Source organism: Rhagoletis zephyria, unplaced genomic scaffold (assembly GCF_001687245.7).
Source record: "Rhagoletis zephyria isolate East Lansing unplaced genomic scaffold, Rhagoletis_zephyria_1.1 Rzeph_scaffold_05320, whole genome shotgun sequence".
Taxonomy (NCBI): Eukaryota; Metazoa; Arthropoda; class Insecta; order Diptera; family Tephritidae; genus Rhagoletis; species Rhagoletis zephyria.
The window spans coordinates 24,373-43,356 of NW_016162403.1; the positions used below are offsets into that span (position 1 = coordinate 24,373).

The 18,984-nt window shown below is 36.5% G+C and overlaps 1 protein-coding gene across 1 annotated transcript in view; it reads left to right on the forward strand.

Annotated features, from left to right (window-relative positions):
• LOC108371946 (leucine-rich repeat-containing protein 15) overlaps nucleotides 1-18,933 on the forward strand; it is a gene marked incomplete at its 5' end in the record, with an annotated part of 38,003 nt that extends 19,070 nt beyond the window's left edge. The window contains one exon of the mRNA XM_017627564.1: nucleotides 18,089-18,933. Coding sequence (XP_017483053.1) covers nucleotides 18,089-18,476 — 388 coding nt within the window. The remainder of the gene's footprint in view (nucleotides 1-18,088) is intronic.
• Between the last annotated feature and the right edge of the window lie 51 nt (nucleotides 18,934-18,984).

Here is an 18,984-nt window from a genome sequence, read left to right on the forward strand (position 1 = left end):
AGAGAACTGTCACTTTGCTCTCACAATTTTTGAGTGTTGGATAATTTTTTGGTCTGCACGAACGCGATTTGGGCAAAAATCGTGATAATTCGTACAAATTCGTACAAATTTTTTGCTCGACGAACAAACCTTATACTTACGGCTTTTTATCGGCATCAAAGTAACCGTCTTCAAAAGCAAACAAAATCAGCAGTTTTCATTTGACATTTTATAAGTTAACATAATGGGAAGTGATAAAAATCTAGTTTTGTTCGGCATTATAAAATTGTGGCAAAGAAAAAGAACGATTATTATTAATCAGCTTTTAAATACTGTAGCCCGTTTCTGTAACTTTTCTCTACCGATTATTTCTCTACTGGTAGAGAAAATACGTCACTCTCACCTACTAATTAGCAGTAGAGAACAGGGCGGCGAATTCATATCTCAATTCGCCTTGGTAGAGAATTGTTACAGAAACGAGCTACTGATGCGATTATTTGGAATTTGAGCGGAACAGCTGATCTCCAATTCGCTTTGACTGAGAGCGGTGTTTATACACTTTTTCTAACTGTCTAGAGAAATAAACTACCGATTTGAAATGGAGTGTGAGCAAGGTACATTGAACAGGTAGTATCAGTAGAGCAGCTGATTTGATTTATTTTCAAATTATTTGGTATCGAAAATGTCAAATATTTTTAATTTTTTCTCACGAAAATTATAAGTTGTTAAAATCCATTTGCTTGTGAAACCTTTTTCCATACAAAACAAGCGATTGAATAGCAGCTTTTGGAACGTTCGCCCAACTCGGCAGCACGACCGCTGATTACTGGGCCTTGCAAAGGATGGATCAATGCTTCGAGAAGCAAACAAATTTACTAGGAAAGAAAGTTGCATCAATTTTTATTTTTTCCAATTTAAATTTTTTATTTTTTATAATTTTTTGTATTTCACATGGCACGCTTTGATTTAGAAGAAAAAATTCAGAACAGTTGTTGACACTTTCGATACCAGAAGCAACAACAAAATACACGCAAATGTTGTTTTTGCTCTACTGATACTACCTGTTTAATGTGCCTTGAGTGTGAGCCAAAACACTTCGCTCTTTCAAAGCGAATTGAAATTCAGTCTATACATAACGAAAGAATTTTAAAAATTCTATAAAAATTTTTTATGTTTGAAATGCAACCGTGGACGCCAGCTGGCAGCGAAACTTGCAAATTCCTGCAAATTTGCGTTCGTGCAGAAATTTGCAAGTTTCTCAACATGAGAGAGAATTTGAGAGAATTTTTTCTTACTCTCTGATATTTTGAGTGTTGGATAATTCTTGCTGGATTTTCGACGAACAAACCTATAGACACTAGAGAGAAATGTGTACGGTGTAAATGCGCTTTCAATTAAGTCGATTATTCTGTGCGTATAAACGTAGTAAATGTCCATGAACGGATGCTTGAAAACTGTTATTTTTTTAAGAAGATACCACAATTTTAACAACGACGAAAGCTTTAATTTACGAAAAGTTTGGAGCGAATTACTAGCAACAGTCAATTCGATCTCCTGTAACACTAAATGCCTTAAGAGAATCGACTTGTTGTCTCATAACGATACGCAGTAGAGCCCTCTTAACAATATAAGATGGTTATGCATACGAATGCACCAATTTTTTTTTGCACTTCTGGCCAGGGTTTTCCAAAAATTGGCCACTGTGCAATGACATGCTAAATAGTACAAAGGTACATAAACATACATGAGTTGTTTGCAGAAAAATTTATTCATTTATTGATAAAATATGCTCAAATTGGCGACCTTCTACTCTAATACAAGCTCGGCACCTTTTAAGAAAAGACGCTTTTAGAGATCTTAAACTCAATTGGGCTATCTCAGCAGCAGCTCCATTTATTTGTTCCCGCAAATGCTCTTCGTTTAGAATTATTTTTGAACAAATTTTGTCCTTAAGACAGTCTCTGTAGAAAAAATCGAATGGATTCAATCGAGCAAGCCACGTGATTACCTAATGCCCGTAGTGAGCAGGGTATCCGTCATTTTGCCATAGTCTTTGCCGCAGGTTTAAGGGTACATCTTCTAAAACAGTTGAAAGCCGTTCCTGAAGGAACTTTAAATAACTGTGGGAGTTGAGTTGACAATTAAAAATACCGCACCATAAATTTATTTTGTACTGGTACTGCGAACGGTCTTATCTNTATTTCTCTATGTGTGCGGGGGAATACTTCACGACCCGGATGCCGACGATTTGGGTATCGCTCTGCATAGAGTCTTTGAGCAGCTCTGGCATTACAGCAAGCTTCACCGTAAATTAGGTGAATATCCGCATATTCATGCGACGTATACTGCGTGTTCTCTGTCATAGTATTAATAACACAATGNTATTTCCGGTAAGTAACACAAAATAATGTCAGGAGCAAGTAATAATTTACCTTTGTACTATTTAGCATTGGTCGGTAACAAGACCAACTTAAATTTAAATCTATTAAATACATTCTAGCGTGTCTCAGTCGTTTCCCCACAAAAGCGGCTATAACTTTTTTTTCTATTCGAAATATTAAGAGTGGCACCTTTCTGAAATCTTTATTAAATGAGCAATTTTTTTATGTAATGTAAAGTTATAGCTCAGTAAATTTTTTTTTACCAGAGATAGTCAAAGTTGGGGAAGAAAATATCAAAAAATTTAAAATCCCAATATAGTCCTAATTTTATAATGGTTGCTTAATATATTTTAACTACATTGCATTGGAATATGGAGAAGCATATATCTGGAAGTATTTTACATAAAAAATTTACTAAGTATAGACTTCTTTGTAGATGCAGTTAAAGAAAATACATGAAAAAGCACGATTTTTTTTAATTCAAAAAAATTTAAATATTTCAAAAACGGAGACACTTACCTGAAAAATGTTTGCTTATCAGGGAGCTCACCACCCCACCTGCCTTCTCCTCAAGTTTGGCAGGTTACTTCTGGGACACCCTTTATAAAAACGTTGTGTTCGTCTGCCACGGTCGTCAAAACTCGAGAACGGCTGAACCGATTTCAACAATTTGTTATTTGTATTATTCGGTATAATACCAGAACCAATGGTATCGCAAAAACCTGGAGGGTTGCCACCTGTATGGGTATCAAATTAAAGAGGTTTAAAAAAGATAACTGTTGGAAATATTATTGATGAGGGTTGCCACCTATTTGAAAATTTTAACTTAGTCAAATTCATAAAATAAATGAAATGTTGCAATATGGGTACAAAATTAAGTTGGAAATGCCTTTGAGGAGGGTTGCCACTTATTTAAAAATTTAAACTCCGTTAAATTGATAAAGCAAATAAAATATTTCCATGTGGGTGTAAACTAAAGAGTTTTAAGAAGGCTTACAGCCGAAAATATGTTTGAAGAGGGTTGCCACCTGTTTAAAAATTTAACTAAATTTAATTGATAAAATAAATGACATATTACAATATAGGTATCAAATTAACGGAGTTTAAGAAAGGTGACTGTCGGAAATATTTTGGAGGAGGGCTGAAAATTTTAACTCAATTAAATTGATAAAATAAATGAAATGTTGCCATGTGGGTATCAAACTAAAGAGTTTTAAGAAGGCTTACAGCCGAAACTATGAGAAACTTTGAGGAGGGTTACCACCTGTTTGAAGATCTAACTAAGTTTAATTTATAAAATAAATCACATTACAATATAGGTATCAAATTAAAGAGGCTTAAGAAAGATGACTGTAGGAAATACTTTTGAGGAGGGCTGCCACCTATTTTTATTTTAGCTCAGTTAAATTGATAAAATAAATGAAATATTGCAATGTGGGTATTAAACTTTAGATTTTTAAGAAGGAATACAGCCGAAAATAAGTTTGAGGAGGGTTGCCACCTGTTGAAAAATTTTACTCAATATAATTGATCAAATAAATGGCTTATTACAACAAACGTATCAAATTAAAGAAGTTTAAAAAACAGATTGTAGGAAATATTTTTTAGGATAAGATAATTGAAAAATTGCAATGTGGGTAATAAACTTTAGATTTTTAAGAAGGCTTGCAGTCGAAAATATGTAGGAAGAGGGCTGCCCCCTGTTTGAAAATTTAACTCAATTTAATTGATAAAATAAATGACTTATTACAATAAAGATATCAGCTTAAAGACGTTTAAAAAACATGACTGCTGGAAATATTTTTAAGGAGGGTTGCCACCTATTTGAAAATTTGAACTCAGTTAAATTGATTAAACAAATGAAATATTGTAATATGGGTATCAAACTTACGGTCGAAAATATGTTTGAAGAGGTTTGCCACCCGTTTGAAAATAAAACTCCATTAAATTAAAAAAATAAATGAAATGTTACAATATGAGTACCAAACGAAAGGTATTTAAGGAATCTTGATTTGGAAATACTCTCAATAGAATTATGCAATATATAAAAGTAAACTGAAAATATTTGAATTAAATGAAATATTACATAACTGGTTCGAAACGGAAAGCGTTTGGGAAAGCTTTACAAGAGAAATTTTTTGTTAATGTTTTCACTTATCCAAATCCGGATAGTTAAAATGAAGAGAGAGTTTACAACATCTTATCAAACGAAGTGATCATATTATCAACGAAGATTTGGTATACAAATTACGTACAGAAATAAATTAATAAATAACCACTGATACAAATGAAAAAATTATAAACAGCGTAACGAAAACATAAAAATATCCCATGAAATGAAGTAATGAAAACTTAAAATTCTCACCATTCCCTTACATTAACACAGTTAACAGTTAAATTTTAATCATAAACAATTTCGTTTGGGGTCGCCATAGCCTACTAAGTATATTCCGAGTAAAGAAATTTTTAATAACAACAGATAATGTTATTATGATTATTATTATTATTACTATTGCGAACTCCTGTTATATGCGCAAACAGACATTCTCAAATTAAAGCTAAACAAGAAGGGCATTTACGATCGCATGATGCAAGTGTTAACATAATAGCTCTGATCCAGTACTCCATGAACTTACAAGATTGAACACGAACTTGCAGGAAGTTGCAGGAAAAATGTTCCCGTACTCAACAATCCGACTTTTGGAGAGTTGTGTAGAGAATGAAGTTGCAAGATTTTACCCGAACTTTTTCTTCTGGTAAAATCATGAAAAGTGTCAAGCAATCACTGGTTGACGTTTTTACAGGAAAAATGGTTTTTTGTTCCCGTACTTTTTGTTGTTACTCACTTTTTACTCTCACTTCAGAGAGTAATTTTGCTATTTGACAGTTTTACAGGATTTTTCACGAAAAGTATTGGATCAGAGGTAATAAGAGCTGCGTGTAATTTCTGGCGTGTGCCGATGATATCGACATCGTCGGTAACTAAAACCTCGAAGTCTGTTCTGCCTTTCCCATGTTGGATAACGAACGATAACAACATCAAATAAACAGTCAGGGCATTCGACCCTTGGCACCCACGTCACTGTTGCCAGTTGTAATTCCGAGAAAGTAAAGAATTTCGTTGGGAACCAGCATTAACACCGATAATAATGTCAGCATATAAATCCAACTCAGAATCACTCTAGCCAAAAAGTGCAACTTTGGACTGAGTAGGCAATTCGGGATCAAAGTTCTCTCTCGACGTACAAAAACCACACTCTTTAAGTCACTCATCATTCCCGAGCGGGTCTATGGCGCAGAAGCTTAGACAATGACAAAATTCGATGAGGCGGCTCTTAGAGTATTCGAAAGAAAGATCTTACGAAAGATTTACAGGTCTCTCCGCCTTGGAGACGGGGAGTATCGCAGACGATGGAACGATGAGTTGTATGAGCTTTATAACGAAATGGTCATAGTGCAGCGAATGAAAATACAGCGGCACCATTGGCTTGGACATGCCATTCGAATGGGAAGCGACGTTCCAGGTCTGAAAGTACTCAACTCGCAATCCGCTGGTCGTACCAGAAAAAGAGTTGGCCCCCACTGCAATGGAGAGACCAAGTGGAGAAGGATTTGGCTTCACGTGGCATTTCCTATTGGCGTCAGTTGCCACAGAGATAAACGACTGACGTTCTTTGTCGAGCTCGGCCAAATGGCTTAGGCGGTTCCAGCGTCAAATAAGAAGGAGAAAATGATTTCTGGAGACCTTATTCTTGGATACGCCTGGAGGAACTAGGAAAACATTCCTTATCAGATTGATTCGGGGGACGGTTCGTTCAAAAAATTACATAAGCTTAGCTAGGGCTCCGCCTGGAATTTCTGCGACATTGTTATTAGGTGAAAGAATTGCTAATTCAGCAATCATACGTGCAATATTTCCAGAAGATCCGGTATGGAAAAAGTATTATGAAAATTTAAACTCATTGTTTGGGATGAGTGTACAATTGCACACAAAAAATTGCTTGAGGGTTTTGATCGATTGTCGCGAGATTTGCATGGAAACGTTTAACCATTCGGGAATGCATTGATGTTGCTCTCAGGAGACTTAACGCAAACATTGCCTGTAATTTCTCGATTAACACTAGCGGGCGAGATAAATGCTTGCCTGAAATAGTCTACATTGTCGCAAAGGTGAAGAATTCCCATGATTCCGACCGATACACAATTTCAATTTAAAAGATTGCAATTCCCAATTCGATTGGCATTCGGAATCGCAATCAATAATGCCCAAGGTCAAGCATTGGAAAAGTGTGGTTTAGATTAAGATGCGGATTGCTTCTGAGATGTTGCATGTTCCCGTGTCGACAAACCAGATATCCTTGATATCTATGCAGAGAATGGCAAAACGACAAATACTGTGTGCACACAAGTATCTATTAGAAACTCAAACTTATATGAAACGTATGCTTTGTTTCGTTAATCATTTATGTTCTATGTAACAGGAATATGCCACAGCAAAGCGTGGCAGGGTACAGCTAGTCATATATAATTTAAGGATTTCGTTTAAGCAATCGTAATTAAAATGTAATCGTAATCAAAAATTACCCAGCTCTGTTTCATACAAAACTTACGATTGCTATAAATTTTGCCCCCTTTTTGTTCAGATTTACAGATTTGGTATCTGCAAACTAAAAACAAAAGCTCCAAAAAACGCTTTAGGTTTTTTATTTTTTGATGTTGGGTTGAAAATGGCTTGAATAGAGGCCCAGCGAAATGGTAGCCCGCACTGCTAACCACTACACCACAGCGGCCGCTGTGTAACTGTATTATTTCAACTTTAAATAAATTTTACATACTTTTCGGTGAAAGTTCCGCTCATTTACTTAACTACTAAACCTCTACAGAATATCAGAAAATCGCAATCAACATTTTCTTGATTACGATTGCATTAATTTAGTCATAATATTTTTAGGATTACAATTAAAGTACTTGAATCGTAATTCTCATGAGCAATAACTGTAATTGTAAACTTAAAATTTTTAGGATGACAATTACGGTATTCGTAATCTTGTTTTTCAGTACGATTACAGTAATCACAGTCCTTATTTTTTAAGATTACAATTATTATAATCATAATGTTAACATTTATGCTTACAATTAAAGTAATCGTAATCGTATATAATTTAAGGATTACAATTAAGCAATCATAATTAAAAATTGCCCAGCTCCACTACCATCGAGCCGTTGAAGAACTCTTGGCAAATAAACGTGAAAGAAATAGTTCCGATATTAGCAAATCAATATGCTTAAGTCTCATCAAAAAATTCTTTGTGGTTTAGAGAATAAAGGGAATGGAGCATTATACTAAAGATATACTCGCGTACGAAGAATGTTTGAACGAGATGCTAGCAGAGTTGCTGTGGTTTCGTTCGGGTAGAGTGGGTTTTTCCAAACTTGCAATTAAAAAACGATTTTAAAATTCAAGTAAGTGCGCTTGATGAAAAGATTTCAAATTCAAATTTATACAGGTTGTGTTGGTTTACAACAAGTATGTTTACTTCGGTAGACGGTCGCAAACTTAGTGCCATTTGGGGATATACAAAACGTTTTTGTGTGTGTGTAGGTATAACATTCATGTACAAAATAGAGGTGGAAAATCCAAGACAAAATAGAGGAATTTTAGAGGTCGATGAAATTACCGGCTTCCTCATCTTGACCATTCCTGGCTTCCTTGCTCCGGTGCAATGTTCAACAAAGCGTTCTGAAGATCCTGTAGCGATGTAACGGCTGCGGTGACCATTCTGTGCAATTGTCGACGACTCGTTACAGCCTTTCGCGTTTTGGTGGCTCATAGTTAGTTGATGTTCTGTTGCTTAACGTTTGATTTTGGCTGCTTATGCGTACCGTAAACTTTGGTGAAACTCTTTACGCCGGACTCCCACAGGCCACCCATGTGAGGAGCACGTGGAGAAATTAATTGCCATTCTACTCCTTGGATACTGAATGTGTTTACAACTTCGGAATAAGCTTGTTTGAGGAAGGCATATAAGGTTTTATTCAATGCACGTTGCGCTCGAACGAAAGTTTTGCCATTGTCGGACATCATTTTCGAGGGTAACCCTCGACGATCCACAAATCGTGCAAAGGCTGCCAAGAATGCTTCAGTGGACAAATCAGAACAGACTTTCAAGTGGATTGCTCTCGTGGAGAAGCAAACGAATACGCACACATATTTGTGATAAGGGGCGTTTCGGGTTATTCCAGCTTTAACTAGAAATGGGCCTGCGAAATCTACTCCATTAACAGTAAAAGGTAGTGAGAATTTTACTCTTTCTGGAGGCAGTGCGGTCATTATTTGGGAGCGTACCTTTTGTTTTACACTGATAGATGCACTTCTTTATACGGGGTTTTAACCTGGGAATTAGGAATTCTTCTTGGAGCATACGGATCATCAGTGGCTTTTCTGCATGAAGGAGAGTTATCTGTAGAAATTGTAGATAAAGTTCACAGAACCCTGAGTTTCCTGGTAGTATAACCGGGTGTCGTTCGTTGTAGCTTAGTGTGGCATGAGCCACACGCATTAAGCCCTGCTGATCAATGAATGGGTTAACAGATAGCAAACTGATTTTCTTACTTATGGGTTTCTTGGAGATGAGATTTGAGTATTCGTCTTCAAAATATCGTTTTTGAGCTAGAGTAATCAATCAGACCTTTAAGTTCTTTATTTCGAGTTGGGTTAATGGACCAGATTCTGCCTATCTGCAATTGTGGAAGAAAAGAAATGCGTAGCTAATGATTTGCAAAGCTTTTGCGAATGAAGAAAAATCGTCTAAAATGTCTTCGTTTCTTGCCATATGGAAGGATTTATCATTTCTTTGTTCGGAGGGTGGAGTTCTTTGGGGTGGCCAACTATTCGGGTTATCATGCAGCCATTCCGGACCATGCCACCATAGTGAACGAGTGCCTACGTCAGCGGGGTTGTCGCTGCTCCTTACATGTCGCCATGTTGAGTTTCCTACGTTCTTGAGGATTTGGGAAGTACGGATGGCAACGCATGGGAGTTTTTCCAGCCAAGCAAGTACGATCGACGAGTCGCACCATAAATAAATATACGGCAACCTTTTGTAGATCTAATTGCGACCGTACCTGGTTTAGGAGCTTGGATAGAAGTACTGCCCCACAGAATTCCAAGCGCGGAAGACTGACTGTATGAAGGGGGAGCTACTTTTCCCTTCGCGACGAGTAGATGGGTTGCAATATGCCTCTTGTGATGCATGAATTTGGATGTTATAAGTGGGTGAGAATCCTATCCAACGGGGAACTTCTATCTTTCCAACTTCGCATAGGTTTTCGACAAATTTGCACCACATATTAAGAGAATTGGGTCTGGCACATTCATCCCAGCCGGTTCCCTCTTTCCAAAGTGTCTGCAGGAGGGTCAAAAAGTTTGGCAACTGTCGAGAGGACTTGCCGCTTTGTTGCTGAATGTGGTGTTGAGGGTAGGTTGAATGTGTAAGAGAATAAGTCGGTAACTGTATTCCATCGAATTCCTAAAGTCTTTGCGGTGCTAAAATCTTCAAATTTTAGGAAGTTCGAATCCAATAAGTTTTCGTTGGGCATTTTTTCGAGTAGCCGGTCGTTGTTTGCGGTAATTTTCTTTACAGGAAATCCTGCGGAGTTTAGAGCTTGGAAAAGTTGGATAAAAAGTTCTCTGCAGTTTCTATATCATGTGCTCCAGAAAATAAATAGTCAACGTATGTTTCCTACTTTAAAATTTTTTCGCATAAGGGGAATTTGTGCGAAGACTCTTGGGCAAGTTGATGGTGTGTTCGTATGGCAAGGTAAGGGGCGCAATTAAAGCCGAGAGTCACTGTTTTAAGTCTGAAGTCACTTATTGGGTTTTCGGCAGTCTTTCGAAGAGCAATTCTTTGAAAACCGCGGTCGTTTTCGTGGACTCGTATTTGGCGGTAAATTTTTTCAATGTCGCCCTTAAACACAAACTTATAGTCTCCAATTTATTATTAACAACATTAAATCGGGTTGGAGAGTGGGAAAAGTGTAGAGCACGTCATTTAGAAAGTGACCTGAACTGGAGGACTTTGAGGCATTAAAAACCACTCTTACCTTCGTGGTTTTACTCTCTGGGCATAAGACTGCGTGGTGTGGAAGGTAAAAAGAGAAGTATTTTCCATCTTGAACGACTTCCTGGGGTGTTGCGAGGTCCATGTGTTGCAGGGTCTCATATTCTCCCAAGGTATTGGCTAAGAGAGACAAATTTTGAGTGTCCAAGGGCTATGAGATCGGGAAATTCCTTCTTGAAAGGTAGTCGAACTTCGTAACGGCCATATTCTCGTCTCATAGTGGTTTTTCTGTAGAGATCCTCACAGTACGTGGCTTCCATCGATGGTTGGACGGGGTCTTCCTGTTCCCAAAAACGTCTTAGAAGGTCGTTTGATGTTTCTTCGACTCTTGTTGAAAATGACGAAACTTGAGCTTGGACTGGGCCACTAAGAATCCATCCAAAGGTAGTATTCTGTGCCAGCAAGCTTCCGCCAACATTTTTGACTCTAGACAAAAATATTTTTGGGGTTAGATCGTTGCCAATCACCAAGTCTATTTGACCCGGAGTGAAACAAGAGGGAGAGAGATCTAACGAGGAAATTGGGTAATGCCCATATTTTTGATGGTAAATGATGGAAGAAACAGGGTAAGTTGAGGTCGAACGATGGCATTTGTTTCTTCCTTCACTTTTGTATCTCTAGTGCACAGCGTTAGTTGGCATAATTGGGTTAAGTTCTGAACTATTCTTCCTCCCCTACCGGAAATCTCGTTAAGAGCCCTTTTTGTCGGAAGTTTTAGTAAGTTCTTTATTCTGTTCTCGACGAAATGAACGTCTTTTCGGAGCAGGGCTCTCAAGGCTCGAATGTTATATGTATTTCCCAAGTGTATTATGGGAACAATCGCAGTTGGGAGCCATATTTTTTCCTTACTGCTTGTGTGATGAGCTTGAATGGATCATTGATCTTCTTGACTACATAAGTTTGGGGTTTCTCGTTCGAAATCATTTGAAACATCTGCAGCGAGTTCATCCGTAGATCTGTCGTGTAGATCTGTCGTGTATACTGTCGATTTTTGGAGTTTGGGGTTGAGTTTGAGTTAGAGTTTGGGGATAAATGTAGCATAGACTTATGGCTTTTCTGACAGTAAACACTCGTGAAACTGCTCCTACAATCTCTGGATGAGTGAGAAAATGCTAAGGAGTTTTTACAATATCCACTTTCTGTACCGAACTTCGATCGTTCTGGGGGCGAAATTGTTTTAAATTTTGGACATATTTGGAGTGGGTGAGAAGGCGAGACCTTACACAAGTTGCAATAACAGACGTATCTCTGATCATTGTGATACGATCGCACATTACTGGAGTTGGGATTTGAGTTATGAGGTTGGGTTTGTGTTGAGTTGAAATTGGGGTTGAAGCTTTGAAAACTTTGTTTAGGGTTCGGGTTGTGATTTAATTTTGAAGCTAGATTTTGCACGGGTTTGGGTTTTGAAGGTCGGTGGGCATTTAACCTTTCTTCTACTTCATACCTCGTAGTTAAAAATGAATCCATCTGGGACCAAAGAGGCACACCTTATTTCCGTTGATCTTATTACCTGTCACCGATCGGTCATAGCAATAGCAACCCCACTTTAAAGTGAGATTGTATACGACTTTCGGTTATTTTTTCTAAATCGGATTAAAAGATCAAACATTTTAATGAACAATCATTAAATTCAACTTTGTTTTGTATACAGTTTTAAAACACTGTTTATATGATTTTGTTTTAAGCATGATCGTTTTCTTTATAAAATAATAACAAACAAATTTTAACTCTCAATATATTGTGAATATTTAAGAAAAGAAATGGTGTACGCAGACTTTTGCTGTTAAGTGTAGCTTAACTAAATTTTGTAAATATATTTTGCATTCAATTTTATACGTATGTATATATGTATAAAAATGACATTAATGTTACCAATAACAACTTTTTTGGAAATATTTTACCAGTGGCCCATAAACTATATAGAGAATTACATATTAAATAAACGAAAACAGTTTGCTATTATTTTTAGGGACTAAGAAATCGAAAAAATGTACTATAGCATCTTTTGTCAGCTTTCACATGACCAGGATAAGTAACATTGATGACAGCGCACCTATCAACATATGAGTTTCAAACGGCCTGCTCTGCATACCTTTTGCAGTAGTTCAGAGACAGTTCTGAAATTTGTAGGGCGGAACTAGCGCTTTGCCAGACTGTCTCTAAATGTTGCTGCACGGGCCTTACAAAAGCTTTACACACACACACGAACCCACACACAGTGCCTTGGTAAGGGAGCCAATTTTGTCCAGAGGAAGCGAGAAAACTGTTTTCTGAGCAAACCTTTTATTATTGAATCATGTTTTTATGCTAGTGTCATGATGATTAATAAAGAAATATTTAAATATTCACATACATATTATTTATTTTCTTAATAAACGATGTGCACGTATTAAATTGAAAACTTTAATTATTCAATTTCTTTAAATTCAAGGCATATTCAGTTCCTGTAAGATTAGACTTATCACCTTTTAGCTACCAGTATTCTATATTTGTTTTAAGCCTTATTGGAAAATTTTTAGCGGTACCGACGGAATTTCGTTTTTGTTGTGCAGCAACTCTGCCTTTAAGCCTAAATATATGTACATTTAGAAGAATATATAAATAAAATCATTTAATAAGTCCTCACAGATATAAAACTTTTCATTCTTTACTTTTGTTTGAGCCATCAAAAAAAGTCTCCACTCCTCTGGTACATAATTTTGACCCAAGAGATCAAACAGTTGCGGTGGATCTGCGCAATAAGCGAGGTTAGTGCTACCTTAGTCCATTTTGAACACCTTCTTGTAGTTTTTCCAGTCGTCGTTACGGTTACGAGTAATTTTAAAATCAATTTCCCTAAATTCTGCGGCTTCAATCTAGAAGCCAGCATCTCGGTTTGTCGGTGGGATAATTACAAATCCCGCACAATTTTCTTGTTCTCGTTAGATACAAAATGTTGCTCAGTCGAACGGCAGCCAAATGTGATAAACTCATCACACTTTTTGGTATCGGTAACGTTACCATCGTCATCACTATTAGTGTAGTAACTAGTTGACGCTTTTTCTATGTTAATGACCGATATAGCCTTCGTTACGGATTTAACATTAAGATATTGCACAAGATGTCGTGTTTTATATTTGTGTCCACAAAAGTGCATTAAACAAAAACAGTTTTTTGTGAGTGGTATTTCCGATAATGCCATAGCATTGGAACTGAAAATGGGAATCTTCTTTTTTTCTACTCTTTGANTTAATGACCGATATAGCCTTCGTTACGGATTTAACATAAAGATATTGCACAAGATGTCGTGTTTTATATTTGTGTCCACAAAAGTGCATTAAACAAAAACAGTTTTTTGTGAGTGGTATTTCCGATAATCCCATAGCATTGGAACTGAAAATGGGAATCTTCTTTTTTTCTACTCTTTGAATTCCAAGTTTCTGTTACAGATGCTCATGCTACACATACGCATGCGGGCATTTTTGAACCGAATTCTGAGATAGGTTATTTTTCAATAAAATTCTTCAACCAAATTCTGAAGTAGAGCGTTCTTGAAATTTTTTCTGTGATAGGGCGTTTTCGTACTGACTGCCGAGATAGGTCGATCATTCACTCAGGCGTCGAAATTTGACTACTATATTCTTACTACAAATATGTAGAACAGGCGTATAAAAAATTTATAAATGTGAATGTCACCCTATTGCCAGAAGCATAAATGTCCAAATTTACCAATTTTGAGTTATTGGATTGAATTGATTAACCTTTGGATGTTCTATGTGATACCAAAACCCAGAATACCATGCGTACACGGAAACCACATATTTCACAATGTCAATTTCATGAATGAAGAGTTAAGTCTCGTATAAAAGACTTTTAAACTTGATCTCCCAAAATTTTAATTTTTACACATTCATGTTTCTGGCATGCGGCGGACGATATGTACTTGCCGATTTGTTAAAAAAAAAAAAAAAAAATATTTAAAAAGCAGATGTGTCTGTTGCTCAGCAAACCGGGTAATCGATTCCGAAATTATTTCACATTGATTTTCTAAAGGTAAATTTTATTAGAAATTAAACTGAAAATATATTAAAACTAGTGGTAGCCCCCGAAATTCGGGTGAATGCAGTAAATAAATACTTACTAATATTGAGAACTTAAATTTAAGTATATAATATAACGTGATATTCATGAATATACTTCAGTATTTAGCTCAAGATTTATTTAAAAAACTTCGTGAAAGACAACAATTAATCTTGTGTTGCTAGAGACCAGATAACCCAGGACAATTTTTAAGTTCTTAAAGGACCTCTCGAAGCTTCGTACTGTGGGCCGTGAGAAAACAGTCATCTTTAATGTATAATCCAACCTTTTACAATATCTGTCCAAAGCATTTATTAGTCGTAAGCTGAAATGTAATAATCACTGAAAATTTACGCCGATTATGGTGAAAGACATTTTAAGCTGATGCCAGATAAAACGCGTGCTTCGCTTTGCATGACAGATTCGCTTTGACAGATGAGATGAATTGTATGAAAATGTACAAACATGAAACATAACAATTAATTACATTGCTGATATTTTTAAAGCTAAATATATAAAACCCACAGCAATTTTTACGAGTAAAAAATCAGAACAAAATTGTTTTCTTGGCGTTCATTGTGGCATACCTTTTGCGTCTGGCGCTTTGCTGGCAAAGTTATAAATGTTCCGCAAAGCCACAAAGTTTTATCTGGCATCAGCTTTAGTATCACACTTTTAAACTAAAGCTTTCTTAACCCTTTCAGTACAAAAATTCAACCACTGATTCTAAAAATTTTTAAATGTGTATACCGGCTAATTTTGGAACGTTCACTTCAAAAATCACATCAACAAATTTTTAAAGCTTTGAGCTTGGCCGTCATTTAGGGTCCTTTATAATGTTCAGTGATGTCCCAGGTGTTTAAAAAAGAAAGTTTTTGCTTTCGTGAAATGTATTTCAAAACTATGAATAATTCCTAATACCTTTTCCGAATCTCCGTTCCGCGGAAAATACTAGATTAATATTTTTCAATAGACTTTGCTGCTTCGTACTCTTCCGGTAATCTCTGAATGCGCTTAAGGTGCGGTTTCGATCTATTGGTGAGTGGAATTTCACTATGACCGCTCCACTTTCGCTTTGGTTTGAGCGCGACTTAGTCCGGAAAATGTCTCTTATTTGAGGCGCTAAAAAATCGATCGACTGGCAAATCTGGAGATTTTCACCTTCAATATGCGGCAAACAAAAAATAACAGCGTCCGCGCTAAAACCAAGATTTCCCTTCTCTTCCTGACTCTCTAGTTGCTTGCCCAGCAATCTCAGTTTATTTTCAAGAGAACTTACACTTATTTCCAGCGATGCAATTTGAGCGGCAGACTCTGCCGTTTTTGTTGTCAATAGCGCTATTTCTTTGTCTATTCGCTTTGTCAGCTTATTCGCGATGTCCGCCAGTCTGGATGAGAGACCATCAAATATCGATTGCAGCTTTTCAGTTTGACTCTGCACTTTGTCTTCTAAGTCTCTTAGCGTTGAAAGTACCGTAGATACAAGAATGATAGAATACAAGATTGCGCCGATCAGAGAGGATTTTTAAGAATAACTTTTGTGTGACGTCACACTGGTGCAATTGCGAGAGAGAAATGCCAAAACGTGAGCAAGAATGGAAGAAGAAGAAGAAATATTGCAAGGAAAACGTAAACAGTTTGCACAAGTGTAACGTCATGGAAACAACGATTCTGTCAAATTCGTTAAGAGAGGAATAGCGGTCCGAGATCGGCGCAACCTTTGTATTCTCTCAATCGTGCCGTAGATAGAACGATGCTCTCATCTAACTTCGCGGTTTTGTAAGCCGCGTTAGGGGAGCCTTTACTTGGTGGGCGCTTAAGAGATACCGTGGAAGGGGGAGACATCACTCACGAGGTACAAAGGCAGGGAAGCAGCTTGCTATTTCAAGCGTTTTTTCTGCACACAGCTTTTGAAGCAAACACACAATAACACAGGCAAAAGCACGCGACAATACAATTCAGATGAATGCAGGTTATTGCTTATCATGATTCAATAATACAAGGTTAGATAATTATTGACAGCTGCGGTTTGACACTCCCTTACAAAAGGTTGCATTTACGAAGGACAGAGAAAGGGCAAGAATGCAATCCCTTGTTGCGAAAATGGTAGTAGAAAAGTACGCAAAGTAGGCAATTAGTAGTGAAATTCCTTTTGTAAATTCTAATGTATTTGCAGGAAATCTGGCATTTTAAACGAAATGTTGAACGTAATATTGATATATCTACGTGATTTACGTAATTTATATGCTATTTAGCTGTATAAAAACTGCAAAATGACTCAAAATTAAAATAAGACTACTATGAGATCGATGTAAACATCCAAGGCTTATGTTTTCATCAGTTAAATATGCTTCATAATCATATACAAGTAAACATTGCACAAAAGCTTATACTTTTATTTCACACCAAAGCTACACTGTTTCCATGTAAATTTGCAAAGAAGCAACACGGTGCCACTGCTAAGGGAGCGGTGCGAGAGAGACAACTGTCAGTTTATCGAACCTTGTATTATTGAATCATGATTGCTTATAACGCAAAAAACACAAAAAATATAGTGTAAAAAGTGCAGAGCTTAAGAAAGCACGTCTGCTCACTGCGATGCGTGATATTTTAATTTTTTAAAGGAATTTTTTATGCATTAAAAAATAACAATACGCAAGGCAAATTTACTTAATTCATCGTAGCTTAGCTGTTAATGAGTTAGACTTAATTTAAAATACCTTAAATTACCTTACCGCAAAAAAATTTGGCATTATATGCAGTGTTCCATGAGATATTATTATAAATATTAGGATGTTGCTTTAATTTGGATCCTTTTTAGAGAACATATGAACAAGGGAATAGTTAAAAAGTAGCTTATCGTCAATGAAAGCACTATGGAAGCATAAATAAAGGTAACAAAATTTACAAATTCTTAGAGCTCCTTGTTATAGTTTATAGAGAGATAAGCTACTCGCTCTACTGCTGCTGGTGCAGCGTTTCGCTTAGATTGGGCACACCCGTGCCGAGGCTGAAAATTTTCCGCCGAAAAGTGGTTGGAACAAGCAAACAACACCTTGGTGAAGTTACCATGTACGTGGCCATCCCGAAATATGCGGCTAATCGTACTAAATAATGATGAAAACAATTGCATAAACAAATAGATTATCCATGTGCATTACGCAATGTAATAGGAGTATTTTACTAGCCTTCCGTTTTATAATTAACTTTAGAAATAAACCACTAATAGCTCGCTATATTATGATGCTCAAAATATATTCCTTGAAATAATTTTGGAAAAATTTTTTTTAAGTAAAAAGCCACTTTTTAGTTTCTTCAAAGAATATGGTATCTTCAATTTAAAAGAAAACGTCTAAAGCACAGTTTACGTCAAATGGGAGCAATGGCGGATAAGAAGAAGAAGTGAAACTACCTTTAAATATTTGTATCATGTTTCTTGGGTATATTTATATTATATAAAAAAATTATTTCCAAAATAGAATTATTGAAAATATGCAACAAAAATAACTGTGCTTTACTAACAAATTATTATACCTTTCTTTCCAGACGTATTGATTCAAATAAACTACAATATTTAAAAAGTGGAGCTCTGCGGGGTTTGAAAAAACTAATGGCGGTAAAGTTTGATAAAAATCCTTGGCATTGCGACTGCCGTGTTTTGTATTTAGCCCGATGGATACGCGAGTTCCCATATAAATTGTGGGATGGTCAAATGGCAATGTGTCGTGGACCTGGTAATCTAGGAGGACACGAAGTCGGACTACTTCGTTACGATGATCTTTGTGAAGGTCAATGGGCAAGCATGGTATCACTATCTCCAAGGCTTCCTTTACGAAAACATCGTATTCTTAAGCCTATGAATTACAGTTCTTACTTCAGTTTGTACTTGAAGCACATATATTCAACTACCCCTAGAAACAAATTCATTAGATAAGAAATTTATGTAAATCACTGGTGAGCACATTGATATTTTCTAAACAAAATTAATTGGGCTACAAAAAGCTGCTATATGCTGCGTAGTTTTCATATCGCACCCTAAAATCAAAAATAGTCACAACTCAAAAAATCCCAATTGTTCAGGAGAGACAAACAACTGCTGATGCTGAGCAAGCGACCCAAGCAAAACAAAAATAGTCTTAATAATATTTTAAAACATTTTAAGTTAATGAAGATAGTGATGATGTGAACTTCTTATTTGGCGCAGCGTCCGGAAAAATTTTGAGTTGTGACTACTTTTTATTTACGGTGCAATATGTCCACAGTGTTAAGACCGATATTTGACGCAAAGTAAATCAAAGCAGTCTATGTTCAAAGGGATAATTCGTTTTGCGTTATTGCAAAGTGATAAAAATAACACTTTAACACTGCATTTATTACGGTGTTAATTATGTACCTTTCACTTTACTTCACGATAACACAGAACGGGAGTTGACCGGGGGGGG